This window comes from Miniopterus natalensis, chromosome X (assembly GCF_054644295.1).
Source record: "Miniopterus natalensis isolate mMinNat1 chromosome X, mMinNat1.hap1, whole genome shotgun sequence".
Taxonomy (NCBI): Eukaryota; Metazoa; Chordata; class Mammalia; order Chiroptera; family Miniopteridae; genus Miniopterus; species Miniopterus natalensis.
In genome coordinates, this window is record NC_142103.1 from 101,080,551 (window position 1) to 101,105,570 (window position 25,020).

The following is a 25,020-nucleotide window of genomic DNA, read 5'->3' on the forward strand; positions in this document are numbered from 1 at the left end:
CCTAATAAAGCAGCCATGTGTTCCCATAATAGAAAGTAATTTTAAGAATTTTTAAGAATATAAAGTATTTCCATAGAGAAAAGAATAAAAACCACATTTCCTAGCAAAGTAAATAATTATACACATAATTATACAAATAATTATACACATAACTAAATGTAAAATCAAACAAGCACGTTTTCTTACTTAGAAAAACTTAAAACATGACACAAGGTGATTATTTGGATATTATTACAAAGAATTTAAATATACACATTTGGTTATAAAAGATCAGGCTAAGCCACTCAGGTAAAAGTCTATCTGTGACATCATAGTTTCCAAAAAGTGTCATAAAAGTCACACAGGTAAATATTTCTCTGTGCTTTTTGTTTATTATTTGTAATTCTAGAAATGTTGTATAGAGAGGTTCATCAACTCATGTAGACAAATCAAATATACTGGGTGAAAAAGCTAAGCTGACATTTCCACATTTTATCAATTCAGAAATGAATTTAAAGCAAATATTGATGCATCTATACAAGAAAGACATCTTACAATAATGTTCCTGTTGGTACATTACAATCTTTGTTTGTATTTTTAAAATGGAGGGGTGTCTATGATGTAATGTCAAAAAAAAACCCCAAACAAACACAGAGAACGGACGTTAAAAGTCAAATATAAAGATACAGAAGACAACAGTAACATTCAAGCATCCACTGATCAAAGGCCGTCTGGATACACCCGACACCAGCATGACACTGTCTACGGCAATTTTTCCGGTTTTGCCCTTACACGTTCTGCTTCAAAAATGATCTAATAATGGAGAGGGAATAAAAGTTACTTCAAAATATTCAAAACAATGGTATAATCAAACTATTTAACAGCTATTAAAGAGGACTAAACTCGTGTCCCTACTGCGCAGGAACACACTTTGACATTGAGTAGTAGTAATATATTCTATTTTCCACATGCCAGCTATCCATGCTGAACGAGTTATGCTCAGAGAAAACAGGGTCACTGGAACACCTAAACGAACCTGGGAAGCCCTGGAATGCCGAGAAGGGTAAGGTTTGAGAAATTTTTGAACTCCCATTTAAAGAAAAAAAGCAAAAATAAAAGAATATGATTTTCTTTAAAAAACTGGCTAGAAGAAATGTCATATTCCCTGTGAACATCTAATGTAGAGCTATATAGTTGAAATGGAATTATCTGGATATATTCAGATTTTGGTAGTTTGTAGTAGTATAGTGATTTTTCTTAAAATATTGATTTGCATATTCAGAGATTATCTGGCATGTCATTGTTTTCATGTATTGAAAATGTTTCATGATAAGTTATAATCACTTTTATCTAAGACATTTATTAATAATCAAAAGAGAAGCAGTGGGGTGGGAGGAGGTAACATGTCCCTTCTCCCCAGGTTCTAGAAATATACTTTTGTGGGATTTCCTCTCTCTGTTAGGGGAGATGATGTCATTGGCACACTAGTTCTTAGATGGGTGGTCCTGGGTCTACTTCTTACGTGGTTAAATCCAACAGCCATGGAGCCAAGAACAGGCAAGGCAAAATATAGAGGGAGCAACGGATGCCTGGTAAGAAGGAAATGCAGTCTCAGTGCGGGGGATTCAGGGTGGGCTAATGGGGAAACCGTCCTTCAGGGGCTGGGGCTTATGTTGGATTCTGTAGATCTCCAGTTCATGGAGAAAACTGAAGCTTAAGTTCTGCTATAGAATTTTCTTCCCTACAATTGTCTACTTCGGTTTTTAAAATCATAACCACATGACTGTGAAATTCTACTTTCCTTGAGTGGGCCTATAAAAGGTACCTTCAAGAAGGAAAAATGTAGGGTTTGGCAGATCCATCTGGCAAGGGTCTCTCTGGTTTGGGGTGTACTGCATGGAGATCTGGGCAGACAGACAACTGTGCTTGCAGGGCAGGCGGGCTAACTTTTCTGGGAGTGGAACGAGAGGGTCTGTGTCAAACAGCCCCCCCCCCCCCCCCCCAGGTAACGGAAAAGGACCTATGCTCCTTGTGTCCCACAGGAGCAAATTTGATTTTGTATTTGAAGAAGATGTTAGTTTGAAACCTTATAGAGAACCCTGCTTCTTAGGACTTAAAGCCAAATACGTTTTACTTAAGGAGTGAATCTGTCTTTTTTCCTTTCATTTCCCAGAGAAATCACAACTCATTTTTCACAAAATGTATAAAATAACAAAAGTGATACTCACGAAACACATCTCCTCGAAGGCTTTGCTCCTGCTCCACGTGGTTCTTCGGGGCTGTCTCATCTCTTTTCTCTCCTGCCAGCCCTTCTTTCTTTCTCTCCTCGTTCCCTTTTCGCCCTCCACTCAGGTTCCCATCTCTGGAAACACCCTCTTCGGAGTTGAAGGGCCTCAAGCTACCCTTAGGGGACGGAGTCCCAGCAGGTTCTGTGATGATATTTTTAATTTTTACCTTCTTTTTCACGCTGTTTTTGTGAGCAAGCAACTTCTTGATTCTGTCTTTGATGGTACCAGGTGCCCTGAGGACTTCCTTCACAGACTTGTCAGGGATAACTAAAACAAACAGTAACAGATGAGAAGTTCCACCTTGGGCTATAATTAGATAACTCACAAAAAGTAGAGCATTTAAACAGTGTTAAAGTGCAGGAAAGGAGTGTTTCCAGAATCAGCCCACATGAGGCTCTCCCATTTGATATTTTTGTAAGAACTGTATCTGCATCTGTTTTAAGCAGGTCCAATGCTATGGTAGTATCTTAACTACCTTTCCTTAGAGGACATACTTTTGCTTTACTTCAGAGACTACGATGATGAAATACCCGCTCCTACCAAGTTGGGTTACAGGTTCTAAGGTGATGGATTTTCCAGGGTCCTCTAATATTTCCGCTTTGACACAGGTATTCTCCAAAGCTGGTATTGTCCAGGTAGCCCTATAGATTTGTCCAAATTTTCTGTTCAAAGATTACAGCTATAGCATTAGGCTGGACCATGTAAATTGTTAACAATGGACCATTTTTGACCCACAAAAATGGTTATTTATGGTTCAATGTATATATACCTAATTTTTCTTCCCTGTTCTCTTTCCGCTTTGAATTTCTTAACCTCAGTCTGCTACCATCTAATGTGAAAGAATTTTATTTATTGAATATTTATAGAGAGGCTTCTACATTTGCTGTTTTACATTCATTTTCTATTTCTCACCACTAAATTAAATTGTTTTTAAAAATGCACCTCTAGGTTGATTCTTCATACCCCCAGTGGATCAATGACCCTTGGGGGGAAACATTAGTGTAGAAGAACTCAAGAGGTAGAAAAAAGGTCATTTAGCCCAATACCTTTGTTTTATAGATGAGGCAACTGGGTTAAGAGACTTTTTCAAAGTCACTCAGATACCCAGGGGCAGAGCTAGAATTTGAGGGTGAAGCAGATGAATGACTGTTTTCCCAGTCCTATTTCCATTCTTTAGGATTAAGTGTTACTTTTCTTTAGACTGGTTCAGATGCCTTAAGATCTAGAATCTAAAGATGCATGCCCCCTTTCCAAGGATTTATTCATGATAATTAAGAATATCCAACTGATGTTAAAAAAAGTAATTTTTTAAAAATTAAAAACACTGACCTTTAAAATAAAAGATATTGTCATTTTATAAAATATCTAGGCATGTGCTAATCTAAAACTAAGCAAGAAAGGGTCTAATAACACTTGAAACAATGCATTCAATTCTACTACCTTGATATAGTTTAGAGGGAAATGAAATAAGAGAGTAGACATCAACTTCAGTCCCTGAAAAGAATACTATAAAATAAATTGGAAATAACATTTTTCTTGGCAATGTTTTAATCTCTTCTCCTGTTCAATTCCTTCTCCATCATTTGGCTGATTCACTGTGAACCAAAGTGGTAGAAAATAAACAAGGAGAAGTCCACAATATATTTTGGGCAATCAAAAGAAGAAAAATGCTTTGAAAATATATATGCTCTAAATTAATACATTGCTTTTACTTTGAAATCAATCTAAGGCAGTTATAGCAAGAGCTACATTTCCCTTTTCAATGAAATGTCTTAGTTATCAACATGATAGCCTGTAGTTATAGGTTTGAAACCAGCTACTACTAGTACAAATAACACATCATTACTCATTTTCCTGACCTTCAGGTGGCCTGTTTCAGCTTCTTTGCCAGAGATCACATGTTAAGTTTTGACTGTAATAAGCTGCTCAGATATAGACCTTTTCCTGGAGGCCCCACTGTCTAATTCTGTGCATGGTTCCTGAATCTTTTCCCAGGACCCAGCAGGAAAACTTAACAGGAAACACCCATTCCCTGGAAATTTCCTTTATGCAATCAGTAACATAAAACTAAGGACCTTTAATAAATAATGGGGAGAGGGTTTCAATCCACACCAGGCAAACCTAAACATCTGCTTTCAGTTTCTGTTTTGAAGTTTTGATTTTTTCTATTGGAAAACAATCAAGCCATCACGACCTTTGTGGTGTCAACAATTTCACTCCCTTAGTATGTAAAGAGAGAGCTGCGGCAAGGATAAAGGAGCCATGCATGTGCATGACCACGAATGGATAGATTTGGCTTTATCTGGGAATTGCTGTTTCAAATTTGACATAACTGATTTTTTTTACTTTAAAATTTCTTGATTACTGTATCATCTTCTTGAGAATATAAAAATGTGGGAGGAAGTTGCAGTAGGAGGGTCTTTGACATGTTGGGGGATCTCAGACATAAAAGTAAGGAATTCCAGAGTTTTCAGAAGTCACTCTTCTGTAGATGATGTTGGCAATTTATCTCGGGGAGATTTGAAATTTCTCTAAATACTCACTTTGTGCAAAATGTCTACCTACTTAAAAATCCCAACTTTACTCAGAAAAGATCACTATGATGTGAGAACATCTTTCTCGGGAGGAATATGACTTTGACTTTCATTCACCTGTGTTTAGTTCACCAGGTGATTTCATCTGGCAGGAGAAGCGCCCCTCTCATCTGAGCTTCGGACACAATCCTGGGAGGAAAGGCTTAATTGTGGATGAGGGATATACAAGGTCATGAGATCCAGGAAACAGGAAGGGGCAAGGATGGCAGAAAAGCTAGTCATGAGAACTTGTCTGGGAGGGGCCCAGGAGTGGTCTTCACCCCAGAGGAGTAGCCATGGGTCATGGACACACTTATCTTGTGTTAAGCACGTAGCCCTGGAGCCGTCTCCTGGGTCTGAATCCCAGCTCTCACATATTCTAGTCATGTGCCCTCCAACCAATACTTAACCTCTCTTTGCTTCAGTCTCCCCATTTATTTAGGGTTTTGGTGAGGTTTAAATGAACGAATACATGTCAATTACTAAGATTAGTGCCCAACATATATTTGGCCTTAGCTTCCTAGAGTTTATTTTCAATACTATTACTATTATTATTACAAAAGCAATATGCCAAAGGTGTGTTGCACCATCCTGAATGTAGCTGGTAGTCTCCAGGTAAAGACGCATGAGGGATGCCTGAGGGAACCCTCAACCACTCGTCCAATGTGGACACTGATTTATTCAGTCTCCTCTCTCGGGGCCTCTCAAGGTTATGGCATCCTTTCCCCCAACCCTCCCATGCACAGCCCTGCATGCGCAGCCAATCTCTCTCTGTTTGCATAAAGTTCCAGAAGGACATTATGGGCACTTCTGTAGAGGGACAGACACCACAGCATCAGGTTGCTGGCGACTGAATGGCCATTTAATCCCATCTCCAGACAATATGGGCATCCCTCCTCGAGCCCTGGGCCTGAGAGCCTGGGCAGTGGAATATCCCTACTCAGCAGGGTCGCCTGCTCTACTCTCAGATACCTGGCAGTCGTTTTTAAGAGAGAATGTAACTTCCACCCATCGGTCTTAGTCTGCTTTCGGAAGCCATTTTTATTTCACATTCCTTAAAATATTTACAGGCAGATTTACGCTTTTCCATACTATTTTTTCCTTCCTGATTAAATGCTGCCCAGTTCTTTTGGAAATTCGTCATAGAATTTGATTCCTAGACTCACTTTCTTTGATTACATTCTTTTGTACACACTCTGTCCAGGGGCACTCAACCACAGCCCACCAGGGTACTGGGAACCTGTTACAGGTGTGCTGCTCAGTGTCTGTCATGGTATGGACAGCTTATTTTTGCCATCACTGAGTGGCCACTCTGTTGTGTCACCAGGAGCGTTGGCCAAATGGGGCCATGGGCTATGATACAGGTCAAGGTAAAAGTTGCGGCCATATTTACTGGAACACATGGGAACTCTGCTATATGGGTACATGAGAGAGTAGGGTCAGGGCAGAAAACAAACCTAGTTACCCTGACGTGATCAGAGGGACAAACCTGGATGACTTTAAACACTGTGAGATGCTGTTTGTCAGGGGAGTGACTGTACTGGAACATTGCTGGCTTACCTTGGGATATATTCCAGATGGTCATCATGATTTCTAGTTTTCTTCTCTTTTGGGACACACAAAATTATATATATTTTTGCCTCTACTTCCAAACTGAATTAATTAAGAGCTGTTGTGTGATTGTCCCAGCTGTGACAAACCCTTACCGAGGTACCATAAGATGGTGGGGCCTCTGTCAGCCTGGGTCCCTCAGTGACATGGAGAAGAAACACTTTGATAACTCTTTCCAGACATAGCACGGGTGAGAAGTAAACCACTGTTGTGGCTGTTAATAGCAGTGACATTCTATTATTACACACTTGGTTTATAAATTTAAGATCTTACCACCTAAGCATTAAGGAATTCACAAGCAAGAACAATGGGATTCCTTGCTATACATTAAAAATGTGAATCTAGGTTTGAGGATGAGAAACGCAGTGACATCAGCTTCATCATACTTTGTTTTGGTTGTGCATTCTGGAAAAAGTTCTGATTCACATGGTTAAAAAACGCTGTGGGCCTAAGCCACTGACATTCTAGGATTGCTTGTTACAGCACCATAACATCGTCTATACCAACACATAGTTTCTCAGTGTTGTCTTTAAATCTTATTTTCAGAATTTGAAAGTATGCTGCGACCAGAAAAATATCTAGAACCCTTGCTAGTCTTTAAATTTTGTGCCTACAACTTTAGTATTGGAGTATTGGAGATGTGGTCTGACTAGCAGAGAAGACAACGCTGAGGCCGAGTTCAATTTTCAAGCACTGCAGGCACCCCGCCCACGGGGGGAGGGCTGGAAACAGATGAGGGAGGACGCAGACAGGGAGAGGTTTCCCGGGAATAGCTAAGACACCATGGCCAAAGGCTACTTACCGGAACACTGAAGCCCGCTGCCTTTATAGCCCTGCTTGCACGTGCACTTGAAGGACCCTGGCGTATTGAGGCAATTGGCGTGGGGGCTGCACACGTGGGTATTCGCAGCACATTCATTTATATCTAAAAATGGGAACACCGGCGAGGAAACATGATGGCGGCGCGGGCAACGGCTGCACCGCGGCCCCCCCCAACCGCAGCACAACCACAACTAAACACAGAACCGCCGTCCCTCAGAGCCTCCTGAGATGCGGTGGAACAGAAGCCCCGCAACCAGGGAGCTGAGGCAGCACCGAGACGGGAGGAGGGGGAGACGCGGGCGGGTCGGGGCTGAATCCCGGAGACGCGGCCGGGCCCACACCCGGGGCCGCGGGGAAACCCGGGAGGGAATCTCGGCGGCGGGGGTTTCCCGGAGGAGCAGGGGTCCCAGCCCCACAGCAGCCCCCAGCCCAGGGCTCCAGGCCGGGAAGAGACGTCCCCACACTCCGGGCTGTGAAACCAGCGGGGACTGTCCCTGAGGGTCGCGGAGGCCGCGGGAGCCCCAGCAGCTCCTCTCAAGGGCCCGGCGCGGACTCACTCGGACGCTCCCTCTGAGCCCAGCGCTGGGCAGCGGCCTGAAAGGACCCGGGACACTCGGGGAGGGACTGACCTGCCTGAGATCCGGGCGAGAGGCGGAGGGCGGCTTCCTCCCGGGCAGAAGGGCTGGCGGAGGCCACGGCTCCTGTGGCGAGTCCTCCCCGCACAGCCCGCAGGCAGGCGCCATGTTTGAGACGCCAGCACCTGACTCACCCTTGGCCCCGCCCCGTGACTCCCGGAGGCCCCGCCCCTCCCCGCCTGCAGCTCATCCGGGCCATTTCCAGGGGCTTTTCTGTGCACGTGGCCTCTCGAGCCCCATGCTTAGGACTTTCCTAAAATCTCTCAGACAAGCAGCAGCTGCCCCATGCGGCTTGATAAGCGGCCCCAGGCCTGGCACTAGCGGCAGCTGCACTGGCTCATAGCTGGGCCTCTCCTGGGCACCTCCAGGCCCAGCACAAGGAGCAGCCAACTACGGTTTGCTGTGTAGCTCATGCTGGGTGGCCCTGGGCAAGGCACTGGCACAGGCTGACTTTGCACCTCCTGGGAGGCCCCAGGGACAGTGCACCTGGGGGTCAGACTCGACCACGCTGGATTACAACCCTGCCACATCCACGAGTGACACTCAAGGGGCGCACTTGGTGAACACCAAAGCTCCACTGAAGTAAATCCTGCTCCATGGGGGTGTCTCCAGCACAGCGGCTCTCTGGCTGTAGCTGCAGCGGGTCCTCACGGCTGATTGGCCAGGGGGTCAGTTCCTCCCAGGGACGCCAACAGCAACCAAGGCTCAACTACAACAGGACAGTGCACACAGCCCACACAGGGGAGCCCCTGGAAGGCCCAGCTCAGGGGACTGGGGAGGCAGAGCCACTGGACCCTCCAGGACACCTACTACACAAAGCCACTCTACAAATTCCAGGAGGCATAGCAGCTCTACCTAATACATAGAAACAAACACCTGGAAGCAGCCAAAATGCAGAGGCAAAGAAACATGTCACAAAGGAAAGAACAGGAGAAATCTCTAGAAAAGGAACTAAATGAAATAGATCCAAACAAACTAACAGATACAGAGTTCAGAATAATGGTTATAAGGATGCTCAAGGATATTAGTAAGAGTATGACGAAAATAATTGAGAAAATCGATGACATAATAAAGGACCAATTTGAAATGAAGGCTACACGAACTGAAATGAATAATTTACAGGGAATCAACAGTAGAGTAGAGGACGCTGACAATCAAATCAGCAATTTGGAACATGAGGAAACAAAAAACACCCAACCAGAAGAGCAAAAAGAAAAAAGAATCCAGAAATATGAAGATAGTATAAGGAACCTCAGGGACAACTTCAAGAGGCCAAACATTTTTATTATTGGGGTGCCAGAAGGGGGAAAAAGAGAGCAAGAAATTGAAAACCTATTTGAAAAAATAATTACAGAAAACTTCCCCTATCTGGGGAAAGAAATAGAGTTACAAGTCCTGGAAGCACAAAGGGTCTCAAACAAGAGGAACCCAAAGAGGCCCACAGCAAGACACATCATAATTCAAATGCCAAACGTTAAAGACAGAGAGAATCTTAAAAGCAGCAAGAGAAAAGCAGTTAGTTACCTACAAGGGAGCCTCCTCCATACGACTGTCAGCTGATTTCTCAACAGAAACCTTGCAGGCCAGAAGGGAGTGGCAAGAAATATTCAAAGTGATGAAAAACATGGAACTACAACCAAGACTGCTCTACCCAGCAAAGCTATCATTTAGAATTGAAGGTCAGATAAAGAGCTTCACAGACAAGAAAAAGCTAAAGGAGTTCATCACCACCAGACCAGCGCTACAGGAAATGTTGAAGGGTCTTCTTTAAGAAGAAGCTAATGAGGAAAAGAATCTGACGAACTAAATAGATCCAGAGACATTGACGCAGGCAACAGACGATCATATTTCAGAGGAAAGAGGGAAGGGGGTGGAGGGTAGGAAGAGATTAACCAAAGAAGTTATATGCATATATGCATAACCCATGGACACAGTTAATAATGGGTGAAGGCCTGGGGAGGGGGTGGGAGCGAGGTGGAGGAGGTCAACTGGGGGTAAAAAATGGGACACTTATAATACTTTCAACAATAAAGATAATTTTTTTTAAATATATCTTTATTGATCTCAGAGGGAGGAAGGGAGAGGGAGAGAGAGAGATAGAAACATCAATGATGAGAGAGTCATTGATCGGCTGCAGCCCGCAACCCGGGCCTGTGCCCTGACCGGGAATCAAACCCCGATCTCCTGGATCCTAGGTCGATGCTCAACCGCTGAGCCACACCCAGCCGGGCAATAAAGATAAATTTAAAAAATAAATAAAAATAAATAAAAATGTGAACACCCTGTGAACAAACTTGTGGTAACAGGGCATGCTGAAAGACTACCATCCCTTACACTTGGGCCAACCATTAACACTGCCAACAAACCAAGCATGGCCACAGAACTAAGGTGTTCATAACCCCCAGTGCCTTGGCCCAGAGCCCCAGCTTGCCTGACTCCGGGTAGGTAGCGACTGTGTCTGTACCTACCACCCCCACAGCAATCTCATCTGCTTATCAATACTGCTGAAATCTGTAAGATGTTTAGGTTGTTTCTTAACTGTTCCATCTGTCTAATTCAGAACTAAGTCACAATATCAAGAAATAAATTATGTATGAGGAAGGGCTTTGAACTCCTAGCTAACAAAGGACAAGACTAGCTTGGAGCCACTGACATCATCTGAATATGTAGGCTTTATATTTTTAAGTCTCACCCAAGGAGTGAGGATATTTTTTCCATTGATTTTTAGAGAGAGTGGAGGAGATGAGGGAGAGGGAGAGAGAAAGGAGAGAGAAACGTGGATGTGAGAGAGACACACTGATTGGTTGCCTCTAGCATACGGCCTGACCGGGCAGATGGGGTTTGAACCTACAACCCAGGTAAGTGCCCTTGACCGGGAATTGAACCTCTGACCCTCCAGTGCACAGGCTGACACTCAAACCACTGAGCCACGCCGGCCAGGGCTATATAGGCATTTAGTTCAAAACCTGCCAGGAGCAAGGTCAGGCTGGTCTGAGCTTGCCTGCTGCACTTGGACTGAAACTTTGCAGAACTCGCCCTGGTGAAGAGTGCACTAGCTCTCTTCTCCATCACTTTCCAGCTCTGCTTTTGTAGATGTGCACACAAAGTAGCCTTGCAGTTTTTAATTTAGCCACAAATGGAACTCAGATGCTAATCTTAATCACCTTTAAAATCACAAAGATTTGTTTTCTTTGGAAGCTCTCCACGGTATTTCACACCCAGTCCTGTGGAACCTCCCTGGAGGTATCAGGGAACAGGCTTCTGCCCTGTGACTTGGCATCACCGTAACAGAGCGATACAGGCCGAAGTTCCTTAGTTCAAATCTTTACTGACCTCGCTTCATATAATTCATGTCATCAGAGTTCCCTAAACGCCAGAAATGTAAAAAATGTAACTTGTTCTGTGTTGTTAAGCTGGTTGGTACCATAGATTGTTCAACAAATAGACTGAACTGAAATAGCTGTAGAGAAAGCCTGCAGGTCTGGTGGGGACAGGAAAAAGAAAAAGGTGCCACCAAATCTTACCTACACAGTCATATCGGCCGCTGACGTATTTCAGTTCGAAGCCAACGTGACATTTGCAGTAGTAGCTTCCAAATGTGTTCACACATCTTCGATCGTAGGGGCAGACAGCTTTGCCAGAGGCACACTCATCGATATCTGGGGCGGAGAGCCAGAAGCGTCAGTGACGGCAGGAAAGCACTCTCCCTCTGGGACACACACGCAGCCTCGCAAGGAGAGCGTGTTTGCTGAGTGAATTCGTATTTTTCTAGCTCTGTGCACTGCAGAGCATATACATTTTTTGAAAACAGAGTCAGATAGCTACATTTTAATACAATGTTTAAATTTCACATTTTACAAAAGAATTACTTCATTTGCAAGCTCCCCCAAGTCCTGCAATATTGACCCAAATCACAGAAATGTGGTTTCTAAGAGTGCACTGATACGTAAGTCGTGGGTCAAGTGTAATGATGTAAGGGTGCAGCTTTAGTGGACAACAGGCTTCCTGCCCTTCCCTGAGAGTCATGTTATAGAGGGGCTGACAGCTTGTCCACCAAACCACTAAGACAGGCTTTGCTTTCACTTTCAGTTTTCAAGCCAAACAGATGTTTTGTTGTTATTTTAGAACTGTGGTTAAACATACAAGTGAGTGATGGCTTATTGTTTCCTTTGCATTCTTAAAATAATTAATAAATAACTGATGGGCTGACAAAAATAACTTTTCAGTGATCACTTTCCTGCACATACCCTTCCCCTTCCAATAAAAACGACGCCCGACCAGTCAAAGAGGTGGGTAGAAATGTGGATTCAGTTCGTGGATTCAGTTCGATCAGAAATCAGCCTTGTCACAGAAATCTTACTTTACTACGGAGTACTAAACCTGTGATTCCAATTAAATCTTTTTGATTACTCTCAAAGAGCAGAGCCAAATTTTTAATTTACGTGATTTTTAAAAGCATTTAACTGATTTAGGACCTATTTGGCTGAGTTTTCTAAATGCAGTTTATCAAGTTATATACATCCATGATAAACATCCAGCACCTTGAGTGAAAAATATCTCTATTGTAGTAAGGAAGTAAGAATATTAAATCACACTGATATTTCCTTATTTAAATCAAAAAGAGTAAGAACTCTTTCAACAGTCTGATTTGGTTTGACATCGCTTATGAATGCTATGTGCTCCTTGCTCTAAATATTATGTAGATTTGGTGCAATATAATTAAGTACAGTACTATGAGGTCATACAATTTGGTGGCTGAAGTAATATGTGCAGGGTAAATATACTAAAGTAAAATTATTTTTATTCTTTTTTCACTACAGCAGTAGGCAATCCCAAAATAAGAAGTGTTCTTTCTAGCACTCCAAAGTGTGCCTAGAGCATATGCGGGTAACAATGTTGTCTCAGAAATGGCATAAATCTGTACTTTTAGGAGCTTGCAATGTCTAGCCAACGAGCAGACTGTGATCAGCGGAAAAGGAGGAATGAAGCAAAGGGAGCGGTGAAGGGAAGGGGCCAGGGCGCGGAGGCGATGCCCGCTGCTCTACCGATGCAGAGCCTTCCGTTCGGGGCCAGGCGGAGTCCCGAGGACGGACACCGACACCTCGGCCCGCCCTCCGTGTCTTCACAGCCGTACTGGCAGCTGGTCATGGCACACGTCCGAGAGTCTGAAAAAGCAGGCAAGGATTAGCCCCCTCCTCCCAAGACGACAGGGAACACTGTACCGAGAAACCGTGAGCCCGGGGTGCTGACCGCAACACGTGGCATGCAGCTATAGGCACGCCTGGGAGTCTGAGAGCTAAGCGGACTCTGCGCAGGGCGGCGCTTGGTGGCCGCATGGTCTGTTGCGTGGGCCCATGTTGGATGTGACTTTCTGTAGGCGGGGCACGCAGCCCTCAGTCGCCAGCCTGCACCTCTCTCCTCCCACCTGAGCTCTAGTCACTCCTTCATGTCACCTGGCTGCTCTCTCGGGTTAAAAATGCAACCTCCGGTGCAGGTGAGCAACCCGAGTCATTAGGGTAAAATAATCCGCTCTGCATGTCTCTCCGTGCATGTCTAGGCTCAGTGAGAGTCACTTGAGTCATGAGACTTGGTCTCCTAGGTGCCAGTTTTAAAACATGTGGCAGATACAACTGATCGGCTGCCAGAAAGCCGTTCTGGACCCCCTTTTCTCCTGCTACTGCCATCATTGAGGCTGAAAAGCCAGACACTTGTCTTTTGCCCAGTTCCCCTTGCAGCAATAAGGAGTGGCCATGTAACCTAGTTGTGGCCAAAGAGATATACAGACAAGTCTGCTGGAAAAGATGCTGCCGCACGACAAAAGGGATGGTCATGAAAGAGGTGTTCATTCATTGGCACCACTCCTTTCCCCACTGTCTTGCCTACCTTAAATGTATGTGTGATATCTGGAGCTGGGGCAGCCACATTGTGACTCTGAGGCAACAAGCATGACAACGAAATCAATACCCTGAGGATGAGTCCTTGCTGAGCTGTTGTGAAACTGCCTGCCTCCAGATTGTTTTTTGTTTTGTTTTTTAAGCAAATAAGATGATTTAGTTGGAGTTTTCTGTCACTCATTGCTAAACGTAACTTATCTCACAAAAATGCATTTCCTCAGCAGGAGTCCGGAATGTGTGGATCATAAGCTTCTACAATAGGGGAGCATGGTGAATATGCTCACTCCATCCACCACATCCACAGCATGCCAATCACTCAGCTGGACAAGAGACTGCAAGGAGCCGGGTGGAATAAAATCAGCATCCGGGAGCACCCGGCCGGCGTGGCTCAGCGGTTGAGCGTCGGCCTAGGATCCAGGAGATTGGGGTTCGATTCCCGGTCAGGGCACGTGCCCGGGTTGCGGGCTCGATCCCCGGTCGGGGGCGTGCAGGAGGCAGCCCATCAGTGACTTATCATTGATGTTTCTAGCTCTCTCTCTCCCTCTCCCTTCCTCTCTCTGAAATCAATAAAGATATATTTAAAAAAAATCAGCATCCAGGAAAGAGGTCCAGGGCTACCTGGACACTTTGAGCTATAAACAGGGAGGCACAGGCAACCCTTACACACACAGAAATAGACAAAGAAGGTGCAGGGCTAGACACACAGGCCAAGGCAATGCAACAAACACCGAGTTTACCTTTCCTTCTCTTTAGTCTTCTTTTAAAATGAACCTTCAAAATTACCTAATTCTATCTTTCCATTTGGAGAAAGATATCTTTTTGGCATTGACTGGGCTTTCATGGAATGTTTTAGAAACATCCATTAGCACATATCTTTTCAGAAATGTTAAGTGATTAAGTATAGAAGCCTGGCTGGTGGTCCCCACAGGGGTGGCAGAGTTCTATTTGGTAGTAGTTGCCTGGGTGCTCACCTTGTAAGAACTCATTAAGCTATGTATTTGCCTTCAGTTTAATTTCTAATGGTAAGGATTTTTTTAAGCCTCTCTGAATGCCGGCTCTCTCTCTTCAGCTTGCCTGCTGAAAGAATCTGGACGAGTGGCGGTGCGGGGGCCCTGTGCCAGGGAGGAACAGCACAAGGGTGCGCCAGGGGAGCAGTGAGCTCTGCATGAGCCACGATTTTACAACCGCAGGAACGGCCAGGGTGGGCTGGGGAGTCCACAAGGCCCTGCAACCACAGGAGGCTGGCAGGAGGCACAGGCTCCAGGCTTGTGGGAGCGGCAGGGCCATGGAAAGAGAGATGCAGAGAGGGGAGGGAGGGGGAGGCAGGCAAGGGGGATGTGTTTACCTTTTAGCTGCAACATCAAACCTGAAAAGCCTTTCTTCCCGATAAATGAATGGATAGAGACTCACTCTCCCAAAGGACACGTATTTCTCTTTATCACAGAAGGGCTTTTCTTTTCAGGAATATGAATCAGAGTGTATTTACAACAAGAGGGACTAATCTTTGAGCCTGAGGCAAAGGGCATGAGAAAGGTAGTTGGCGGCACTGATATCTCAAGATGGAATTTTAATTTATCACCTTCCTAAAACAATATGCTTATTTTATTCAACATGTTTATTTTCATCAAGAAACCCAGTAGATCCCTGTGTATAGAGATATCGAATTTATTCTTTTCCTCAGCTAGTCTTTTTACTTAATAACCACATCCATAGAGACAGAAAGCAAATGTGTCATCGCCAGAGGGATGGGGGTGACTGCTACTGGAGATGGTTTCCTTTAGGGGTGAAGAAGATGTTCTGGAGTTATAGTTCTAGATAGTTATACAACATTGTGAATGTATAAAATACCACTGAATTGTATACTTTAAAATGGTTAAAATGGTGAATTCTATGTTATATATATTTTACCACAATTTTTTATAAAAGTGCTCAAAAATGTTTTAGCCTGGGGCAATGTTAGAGTTTTCTTGGTGTTTTGTTTGTTTGTTTCATTTTGGTTTTTTTAACACTCAAGTCAACTTTCCCCCAAGCATCAAATGGCAAAAGTCAAGCCTCAGAGGTTGACTGACACTTACTGGCACACGTGGCATTGGGCATGAGCATGTGGCCACTGAGGCAGAAGCACTTGTAGCTTCCATGTGTGTTCACGCATCTGTGTTGGCACGGCCGGGGTTTCTCTCCACACTCGTTCACATCTGCAGGGCAGTGAGAACACGAGAAAGGTTAGTTGAATCCCGAAACATCCACATGAGGAACTGGGTCGGCTTCCTTTGACCTCACCGTGGGGTTGGGGACATGGGACATGGGACAGCGGCTGGCCTCTTTAAAGGGTTGGCGAGGCGGTGGAGCACACAGAGTGATGGTACAATATTGGACGAAACGCGAATGGGTACAACCACTTGGGAAAAGTGTTTGGCACAATCTACTAAACCTAGACACACACTCAGGGCCTAGCAATTCCAGTCCCGGTGTCCAGCGCACAGAGACCCCACGTGGATATAGCTCAGCAACACGCCCCGCAGGAGGCGGGCCACCACCTTCCATGCTCATGCAACGGAACACGCTGCAAGGACAGTGGACGGAGCGCACGACATGGTACTGAGCGGAGGGAGCTGGACGTGATGCATAACGAATTCATCACGTGAGAGGTCAAGGTATGGCGTCCTGTTGGGGGTGGGGGACAAGCGACTGCACAGGAGGGGGAGGGCTCTTCTGGCAGGCTGCATTTTTGTTTCTTGATCTGAATCCCAGCCTCACGGGTGTTCTGGAAAATTCATTGAGCTGTACCTTTTTGATACATGCACAGTTCTGTGTGTGCACTACTTGAATAAAAAGTTAAGACTTATATTTCAGATAATATTGCCTTTGATGCTATCTCAAGCAGCCTATGCCAGATGCCCCCAGCACAGCCTCTTTTCAGTTATTATTATTATTTTTAAATATATCTTTATTGATTTCAGAGAGAGGAAGGGAGAGGGAGAGAGAGAGAGAAACATCAATGATAAGAGTCACTGATCAGCTGCCTCCTACGTGACCCTGCTGGGGATCGAGCCCGCAACCCGGGCCTGTGCCCTGACCGGGAATCGAACCACGATCTCCTGGGTCCTAGGTCAATGCTCGGCCGCTGAGCCACGCCGGCCGGGCTTCGGTTGTTAGCATTTAGGGAGGACCTGCACTGGCCAAACTGCCTTGGCCCACAGCCTCTGCAGGGAGCCCAGCGGGGCAGCTAGTGGTGGTAAGGCCTTAGGACAACAGTGAATCCAACGTAAAGATGTTCAGCGAATATTGTTCAATAAGGACAGAAGACTGTGAAACCACCTGTACAGATTGATGCCAAACTTGTAAAAAACATAAAATAAAAACGCATAGGAAAAAAAAAAAAAGGCCCGGGAGGTTATGTTCTAGATGCTAATGCTGGTTATCTCCAGGTGGTAAGAATGAATAATTTTATTACAATAAAAATGATACAGAAGGAAAACGAAACTTTGAAAGTGATCATGGGCAGAGGAGCTTGAGTTTAGAAATTCTGTCATGTGGGTGCCTCACAGCTTAACCCCTTCAAGGAAGATAACAACAACCACATTCCTTGTAGGACAAACATTCGGCATAAGCAATGCTTTCGCCTCTGAAAAGACCCTTACGTGGGGATTTTCCGGTGCCCTAGCTGGACATCTGAAAGCCCTTGTCTAGTGCCTATCCCTTGCACCCTACCATCTCTTGCACGAACCCTAACTGCTTCAAAAGGGGGAGCTGAAGAACGCTGATTGGACGTAATGGCAGAGCCAGGAACACCCATCACTTGGCCCCAACCCGGAGGTGACGCACTCGTCTCTTGGAAGAGGCACTTTTGGAAAACACATCAGTGGAGGGCTGAGGCCTGCTGCCATTAATGGACACACATATATAAACTTCGATCAGGCTGTCCTGGGACAGGGAGGCTGTAGGGGAAGACAGGCGGTCTCAAACCTGAGCCAACTGGACAACTCCTTCAATCTTAACATTTTACTGGGGCTTGAAAACCAGCATGAAAAATATCTTCTCTACTCCAAATCTCTCAGAATCCAAGCCATCTGGGAAATGAGGCTTCCTGGTCTGAAGAGCCTGGTAGGGGACACAGCTGGATTAGTACTTAGGGGAGCATGATTCTTGGTGCAGCTCCCTCAAGAGCTGGACACAGGGCCAGGACACGCCTCAGGGCGCTGGCCTCTCTGCTGGGGGGGGACAGAGTCAGAAATTCCTCCCTGAGGCTGCAGGGCCGCAGCTCAAAGGAAGGCTATTTCCATCCGGACAGCTGCGCTCCGGGCGTGGCCGCAAGGCCTGGGGCGGCGAGTGCCGCGGGTGCTGGCCTTGCTGGGGACCTCATCTGCCTTTCCACAACACTGGCAGCCTTATTCTTGAGGCCCACTGAGCCTGATTTGCTGCTCTTTGCTCACCTGCATTACAGAGCCGGGGACACTTTCTGAATTATTGCAGGTTTCTTCGTGCCAGGGCTTTTCAGCCTCAGCATTGTTGACATTTGGGTCATATGGTTCTTCACTGTAGGGGGCAGCGCTGTGCACTGTGGCTGCTTAGCAGCATCCCTGGCCTCCACCCCCTAGAGGAGGGTCGTAACTCCTTCAAACTTGGTCAGGTGTCCCCTGGGGTAAGGCTGCCAGATTCAGCAAATAAAAGTATAGGATACCCATTTAAATTTAAATTTCAGATAAATGACTAATACTTTTTTAGTATACATGTAGCCCATTCAATATTTGGAACATATGTACACTATAAAATTATTTGTTGTTTATCTGAAATTTAAATCTAACTGGGGATCTGTATTTTATCTGGCAACTCTTCCTGGGGGACAAAATTATCCAGATTGAGAACTGCTGTTCTCAATATTATAAATAAACTCTTCTATATCTTCAAATAAATAGCCTGTGACAAAAGTCACAAATTGCCTTTTAAAATATTTCCATTAAAATAAAAAATATGCATGTTATTCAACCCAACAATTCCATTTTTAGAATTTATCCTATAAGAATATCCACTCAAGGTGAAAAGATATGCATAGAATGATGTCTGCTTTAGCATTGTTTATAATGACGAATAATTAGAGACAACTTAGATGATAGTGGTTAAATAAAGTATTTTTTACATAAATGATAAAAGTATTCATACTAGGCGGTAGGATACAGGCTTAAAAAGTGGGAGGCAGCTCTGTATGTGCTGACATGGGAGAAGCCCATGAGAAATGCTGATGTTGGTCCTATCACAGAAGAGGCCTGCAGGGACCTAGGACAGACTGTTAACTATGGTTAGAGTAGGGACTGGGGGTGGACACTCAATTAAAAAAAAAAAAAAAATATATATATATATATATATATATATATATATATATATATATATATTGATTTTTAGAGAGGGAGGAAGGGAGAGGGAGAGGGAAAGGAGCAAAATGTGAGAGTGAAACACTGATGGGTTGCCTCCAACACGCCCCCTACTGGAGATCAAACCTACAACCCAGGCATGTGCCCTGACCAGGAACTGAACTGGCCACCTACTTTCTAGTGCACAAGACGATGCCCAACCAACTGAGCCACATTGGCCAGGATTGGGCACTCACTTTTTAATTTACTGTATATCTTTTACACTGTTTTCTTTAGTGAAAAATATGCATTACTTCAGTAGTTTGAAAACACAATAAAACTATTTTTTTAGAGAAAAAGACCTTTTCTCTGGCATCTTGACAAAAGCATCAAAATGACTTTTATACTTTTATGGGAGAAGAGACTGACTGAAAATTCTAGTTCTGAGACCACTTTCGTTTGAAGATTGGAGCAAAAACCTATGAAATGCTGAGCAGTATATCATGCCACAAACCTCGCTGCAGTGATGGAAATGCTTGTGAAAGGTCTGGGGTAGGTTTGGACTAGGACCCTGGTCTTCTCGACTGACCTTGACTGCAGGTTTTCCCGGTGTATCCTGGGAAGCATCTACATTTGTTTGGTCCCACACACTCACCGAACTTACAGCCAGGCTCACATGTAGCTGTGGAAAGAAAAGGTGTTTTGAGGATAAGAACAGGAGCAGTTAGCACAGTGAAAGGTACTCACGTCAAACTCAGCCGCCTTCTGTATGGCAGAGAAACCCATGGGGACATTGAGGACAATCTGCTTTCTCTCTGGCCTGTTTTCACCTTTAATATACTGGAAAGTGTTTTGCTTGTGAACTAGACCACCCCCCATCACCCCTCAACCCCAAGGAATGCAAATTTATTGTAACTCTGCTTAGCACTGCCACACCTCCAGTGGCATTCAAAGAAAAACAGAGCCTTTCAGACCACAGCCAGCCAGCCTTGCACATAAACATGAAAGATTTAATAAAAGAAGTATAATGGGTCAGCGGGAAGAGACTAGTGGGCCAAGTGCCAAGGTCCCTTTCCTTCTTTTTGTCACTTGCCTTTTCTTTCTTTTCCATATTTTCTCTCCTACTTTCATTTTGAATGATCAAAGCCGTTTAATGCTGTGGATTATCAGTAAAAAGAACCACCGCAGATTGGAGGCAGGGAGGGTGGGAAGCTCCAGCCCTAAGGATGGGAATGAAAAGCATGGTGATGATGATGATGATGATGATGATGATGATGGCGGCACCATAATAAATGCAGGACTTTACTGCTTTATTTACTTCTGTATCCGGACACCTGACACAAATGAAGCACTCAGTACAATAAATATTTGCTTGCTGAATGAAACGGTGGGAGAAAACACAAGAATAGGATGTGCAACTGACTGGGTTGGAGGCAAGAAAAAAATAGTCAAAGATGATGGGCAGTTTAAGCCCAGCTCATAGGGAGGAGACAGGGAGAAAAAGCAGTAGATAGGGAAAAAAGGGAAATGGGAAAACCCGAAGAGAAGAAAGGGAGAGAGAGAAACAATGAATGAGAGAGAGAGGAGGCGCAGGGAATCGAGGGCCCTCAGCGGTGTCTATATTGTTATGGATACCTACTTGTGGTACAGCTTTAAGTTTAAATGTTAGAAAAAGAAATCTCTTATTTTTTTAAGCCCTGGAGCCCTCTGATTGTTCCCTGGAAAGTTACTTTCAATGCGGTCCAGACAGGAAAGCCCAGGATAAATGCCAAACAGAACACAGAAGCGTCGGTGAATAATACTCCTGCTACCATAAGGTCCAAGCTCCAGAAAGCAACTTCGGACCTGCGATTGAATAGCCAATCCACGGAGAAACTCAGTTTATGCCTAAAATGGTCTGAGATTCAAGTGGGCTTTAGAGGAAGTAAAGCTCTCTTGTTCAATTCTCCCCGAAAGCCCGCCATCTGTAGCTTTTCCTTAGCGACTTGTTCGCGGCCAACATCTGGCTAAGTGATGTGCAGGTGACAGTTAACGATACGGAGTTGAGGGCCGAGGTCTGCAGGGCTCTGGCGTCGAGGCTGGGCCTTGAGAGGAATGAGCGCGGCCGGGCAGGTGGAGGTGAAGGCCCTGGGTAGGCCGGGGCCCCAGGCCGGCTCCGGCTCTGTGCTCTTGTCCCCTTGCCACGCAGCCCACACTCCGGCGCAGCAATCAGGGACCTGGCCATCGGGGACCAAGCACCCTGCTGTTCGGTGCCTCAAGGAGCATATGACTGACTATCAAGAAGGACCATGCAAACTGGGTAACATATGATACAGAGTTTACATATAAAAGTCACGGCAACGGCGTTAACCTGAACATTTGACTGGGGCAGTGGGGGTGCCAAGCACCCCTTCAGCTCGCCAGACTTGCACAGTGAGCATTTTTCTCGAACCCTCTGCACTTACTTGCTCTTTTAACATCTTGCTTTAAATTCTTTCGAGCCTATAGTATTATATCGTCCACAAAAGCACTGAGAACGTGACCGGCCATGTGTCCCGTGGCCAAACTGCTCTGATCCAGTTACAGAATAGCCCTTCCAGAAGGCCGAAGCTCACCCTCATTTATTCACCAGACATGCACGTTTTACGGCAGCAGGTGCTGAGGTTCCTGTGACTGTAAGAGAGGATCCAAGTCATGTGGTTCACGTGGTTTTTGCCCCTTTCCACCTGACTGACTTCGAATATGTTATGTTGTGACTAGAAATAAAATAAATCAACATTTAATTCCCCCGTCGCCTGGTTGGTCCTCTAACAGCCAGAAGTCTGCGAGGAGAGTTATGGGCCTTTTCTGAACCGAGGGTAATGTACGAGGTATATTCTGTGTGCCAGGTAAGAGCGTACTCTCCAGTGCTTCCACTCCTTACCCTCTGAAGTAGGTGCTGGTCTCTCCAGGGTGCAGGGGAGGAAGTGGGGCCTCAGTGAGCTGACCCGCCCGGCCTTGGGCGGCCGCATCACTCTGGTTCTAAAGCAGCGCCCTTGCTCATGGTGCTATCAGTGTGAGGACTCACCCTTCTAAAAGATAAAGTCCCAGGGGGATGTCTAACTTCATCTAGGCCAGCAATGATGACCTTCAAATATTTTTTCAAGTATCTTCATCCTCTGTTATTTCATTACAAGGAAACTGTGATGGTGGAAGGTTCTGAATAATATTGAGCGTGTAGGAGTGATGTCAATGTCTTCCAGTGTCTCGTGGATTTTGGATATTATCAAGTTCTGCCCTCACCTAGCCAGATATTTTTGAACCAGAGAGAGGAGCAGGTTGGGGCAGGGACAGACCAGAAAAATAAGGCAATATTGTCATTCTTAAAAATAGCTAAATTTTTGTGCCTTACAGTTTATAATCTAATACAACCCACACCATCACCTAAAGTGTATGGGACATGCAGTGGCGCATTCGTCCGTTTAACAGATAAAACACTGAGATTCAGCCATATGCCACTGAGGGACACAGGGACAGTGAGAGCAGACTCCTGCCACAAAAGAGTGCACCCCAGCTCAGTCAGCTGGGAGGGATGAATGCAGATTTCATTCCTCTACACTGCGGTGTTGGTTATTGTAGAAAGTCATACCAAAAACAAACCACCACAAAACTCAGCGTAAATCCCTGTCCTCCCCAGCCCTCTTGAAATGATCAGAGTCCTTTCTCGGAGCTCCTAACATATGGTTTGAGAAACAATGTCCAAGACAAATTATTGTTCCTTAGTATGAAATTTGTATAAGGAATCTGAAAAATATTTAAAATATTTGCATATATGTATGTATCCCTTCAAATCATCTAGAAACTGGCACAATGGACTTTTGAAATGTAACAAAATTATAAAGTAAATGACTTACTTTCATGTTTCTGACTAAAGCCTACCGGTTGCATGATTCATAATTAAAAAGTATGTATCATTAGAAATCAATTGCAAAAAATTATAATTGGAAGGAGATATTTATTGGCCTATTTTTGCCCAACTCAGTTTCTCCAGATTAAAAGAGTAACAAGCCACCCCGTCACGCTCACTAAGATAGCAACAGGAATCAGTGACAAGGCAGGTCTCCTAAAACAAATCACATCTAGGGTGATGGGGTCAGTCACATTTTCGATGGGAAGAGGCCTCAGAGCTTGGGTGCTCGCAGCTATCCACGTTCCTCTGCCGGGAACCCACAGCGTATGGTGTCACAGACAAAAACCTGAAGACCTGGCCCACCACCCGAGCACAGAAGGGCTGAGTTTACAAAATTACCTTCACAGGCTCCCTTGCTGCCGCCCCTCCAGCCGTGGCAGCAGGCCAGTTTGGGTCCATAGCGACAGAGGCCGGGCCGGAGCGCTGGGCCCCACAGTCCGTGGCGCCTTGGGCTGCGAACAAAAGGCTGCATGTTAGTATTAAGGACACAGAAAGGGCAGCAGAGAACATTCCCTGCGACTGACTGCGCAGCAGGCATCTCAGTTACCCGGCTACTTCCAATAAACTCGCCGGAAGCGCTCAATTCCGCTTTGAAAACCCGAATTCGGGGCGGCCTGTCTGCTCCTTGCCAGGCTTCCCCAATAATTAGCGTCACTCATCTCCTTCTTCCCCAGGGTGAAAAGAATTGGGGTTAACATAACCTAGGAAACTAGGGCACGTGAAAGTGGCCAAACGTTTATGTTCCCGAGCCTCCCAGGGTGCCAGTTTTCAAGTCTGCTCCACGTAGGCACAGCGGCTACCCAGGCCTGTGTCTGTTTATGCGACGTCCCCTGCCTGTGGCTCTGTCCAGGTAAGAGCACTGCACTTTTGCCCCACTGGCCACCCGGGAGCCCTTGGACAAACTGGAAGGTCCACACACTAGAGCCGGGTAAGAGCTGGAAGGACTCTGGGGCCCCCTGGGCCAGGCTCGCCCGTGTTATAGTTGAGGGAACTCCAGCCCAGTGGAAGAGGCCCCTCCCCAGCCCTGGCACCTTCTCCTTCCTCTCTGCTAAACTCTTCAACCGCACAGCAGGGGCAGGCCAACATTTTCCATAACGGGTCCGATGGTAGCTATTTTATGCTTTGCGGGTTATATGTCACTGTCCAATTGCAAAAGTAGCTGCAGGCAATCGTAAACAGCTGGAGTGGCTATGTTCAATCAAACTTTATTTATGGACACTGAAATTTGAATTTAATATACTTTTCACGTGGCATGTAATAGTATTCTTCTTTTGTCTTAGCTTTAGCCATTTAAAAAGGTAGAAACCATTCTTAGCTCATGGGCCACATAAAAACATGCCCACCCACCCTTGACCTGCAGGCTGCAGTTTGCTGACCCCTGACCAGATGAGCCTGGCCACCAAGTGCCCCTAAGTATTCTGGGCCATGGATGAAGCTCGCTGCATGTTTGCCTACTTACAGGCCTAGCATGGGACAGGGCTGCTACCAGATTCTAGAAGAAAAGACTTAAGTTGTATATTTTATGGAGGGCTGGGGTTGTTTGCACATGCATATTAAATACACTGTAAAATGTTTCCTGGGCTGTTTGACAAGGAATGTACATTTTACCATGTGCTTTCTGCTGCAGGACTGAATTTTATGCAAGTTAATGACATCTGAGTCAAGGTCGGTAAGTTAAACCACCTTTCTGGTTTCCCTCGTGGTCTGCCTCCCACCAACTTGGTTATTCAGTTAAGAGCTACAAAGATATGGACTGCGACACTTCATTAACTGAGAACACCAAATCAAGGTGATCTTGAAGGGACTATTTTTTCATCCTCTAATGGAGTTAATTTGCGGGATTTATAAGTCATTCGCTCAACCCCTGAATGGGGGTTTTCAACCCCTACAACATCTACATGACCAATATTTTGAGCCAGATAAATCTTTGTTGTTAAGGGCT

At 45.2% G+C, this 25,020-nt stretch overlaps 1 protein-coding gene across 2 annotated transcripts in view; it reads right to left on the reverse strand.

Moving 5' to 3' along the window:
- Positions 1-667: 667 nt before the first annotated feature.
- EGFL6 (EGF like domain multiple 6) overlaps positions 668-25,020 on the reverse strand; it is a 33,596-nt gene continuing 9,243 nt past the window's right edge. Inside the window, exons 2-9 of one of the 2 annotated variants that reach the window (XM_087829319.1) lie at positions 23,418-23,530; positions 19,806-19,832; positions 15,878-15,997; positions 12,954-13,073; positions 11,433-11,567; positions 7,254-7,376; positions 2,208-2,534; positions 668-792 (exon numbers count right to left, since the gene is read on the reverse strand). In XM_087829319.1, coding sequence (XP_087685445.1) covers positions 782-792; positions 2,208-2,534; positions 7,254-7,376; positions 11,433-11,567; positions 12,954-13,073; positions 15,878-15,997; positions 19,806-19,832; positions 23,418-23,530 — 976 coding nt within the window. In that variant the 3' untranslated portion in view covers positions 668-781. Of the gene's footprint in view, positions 793-2,207; positions 2,535-7,253; positions 7,377-11,432; positions 11,568-12,953; positions 13,074-15,877; positions 15,998-19,739; positions 19,833-23,417; positions 23,531-25,020 lie in introns of both variants that reach the window. The other variant, XM_087829318.1, reaches the window with a different exon arrangement.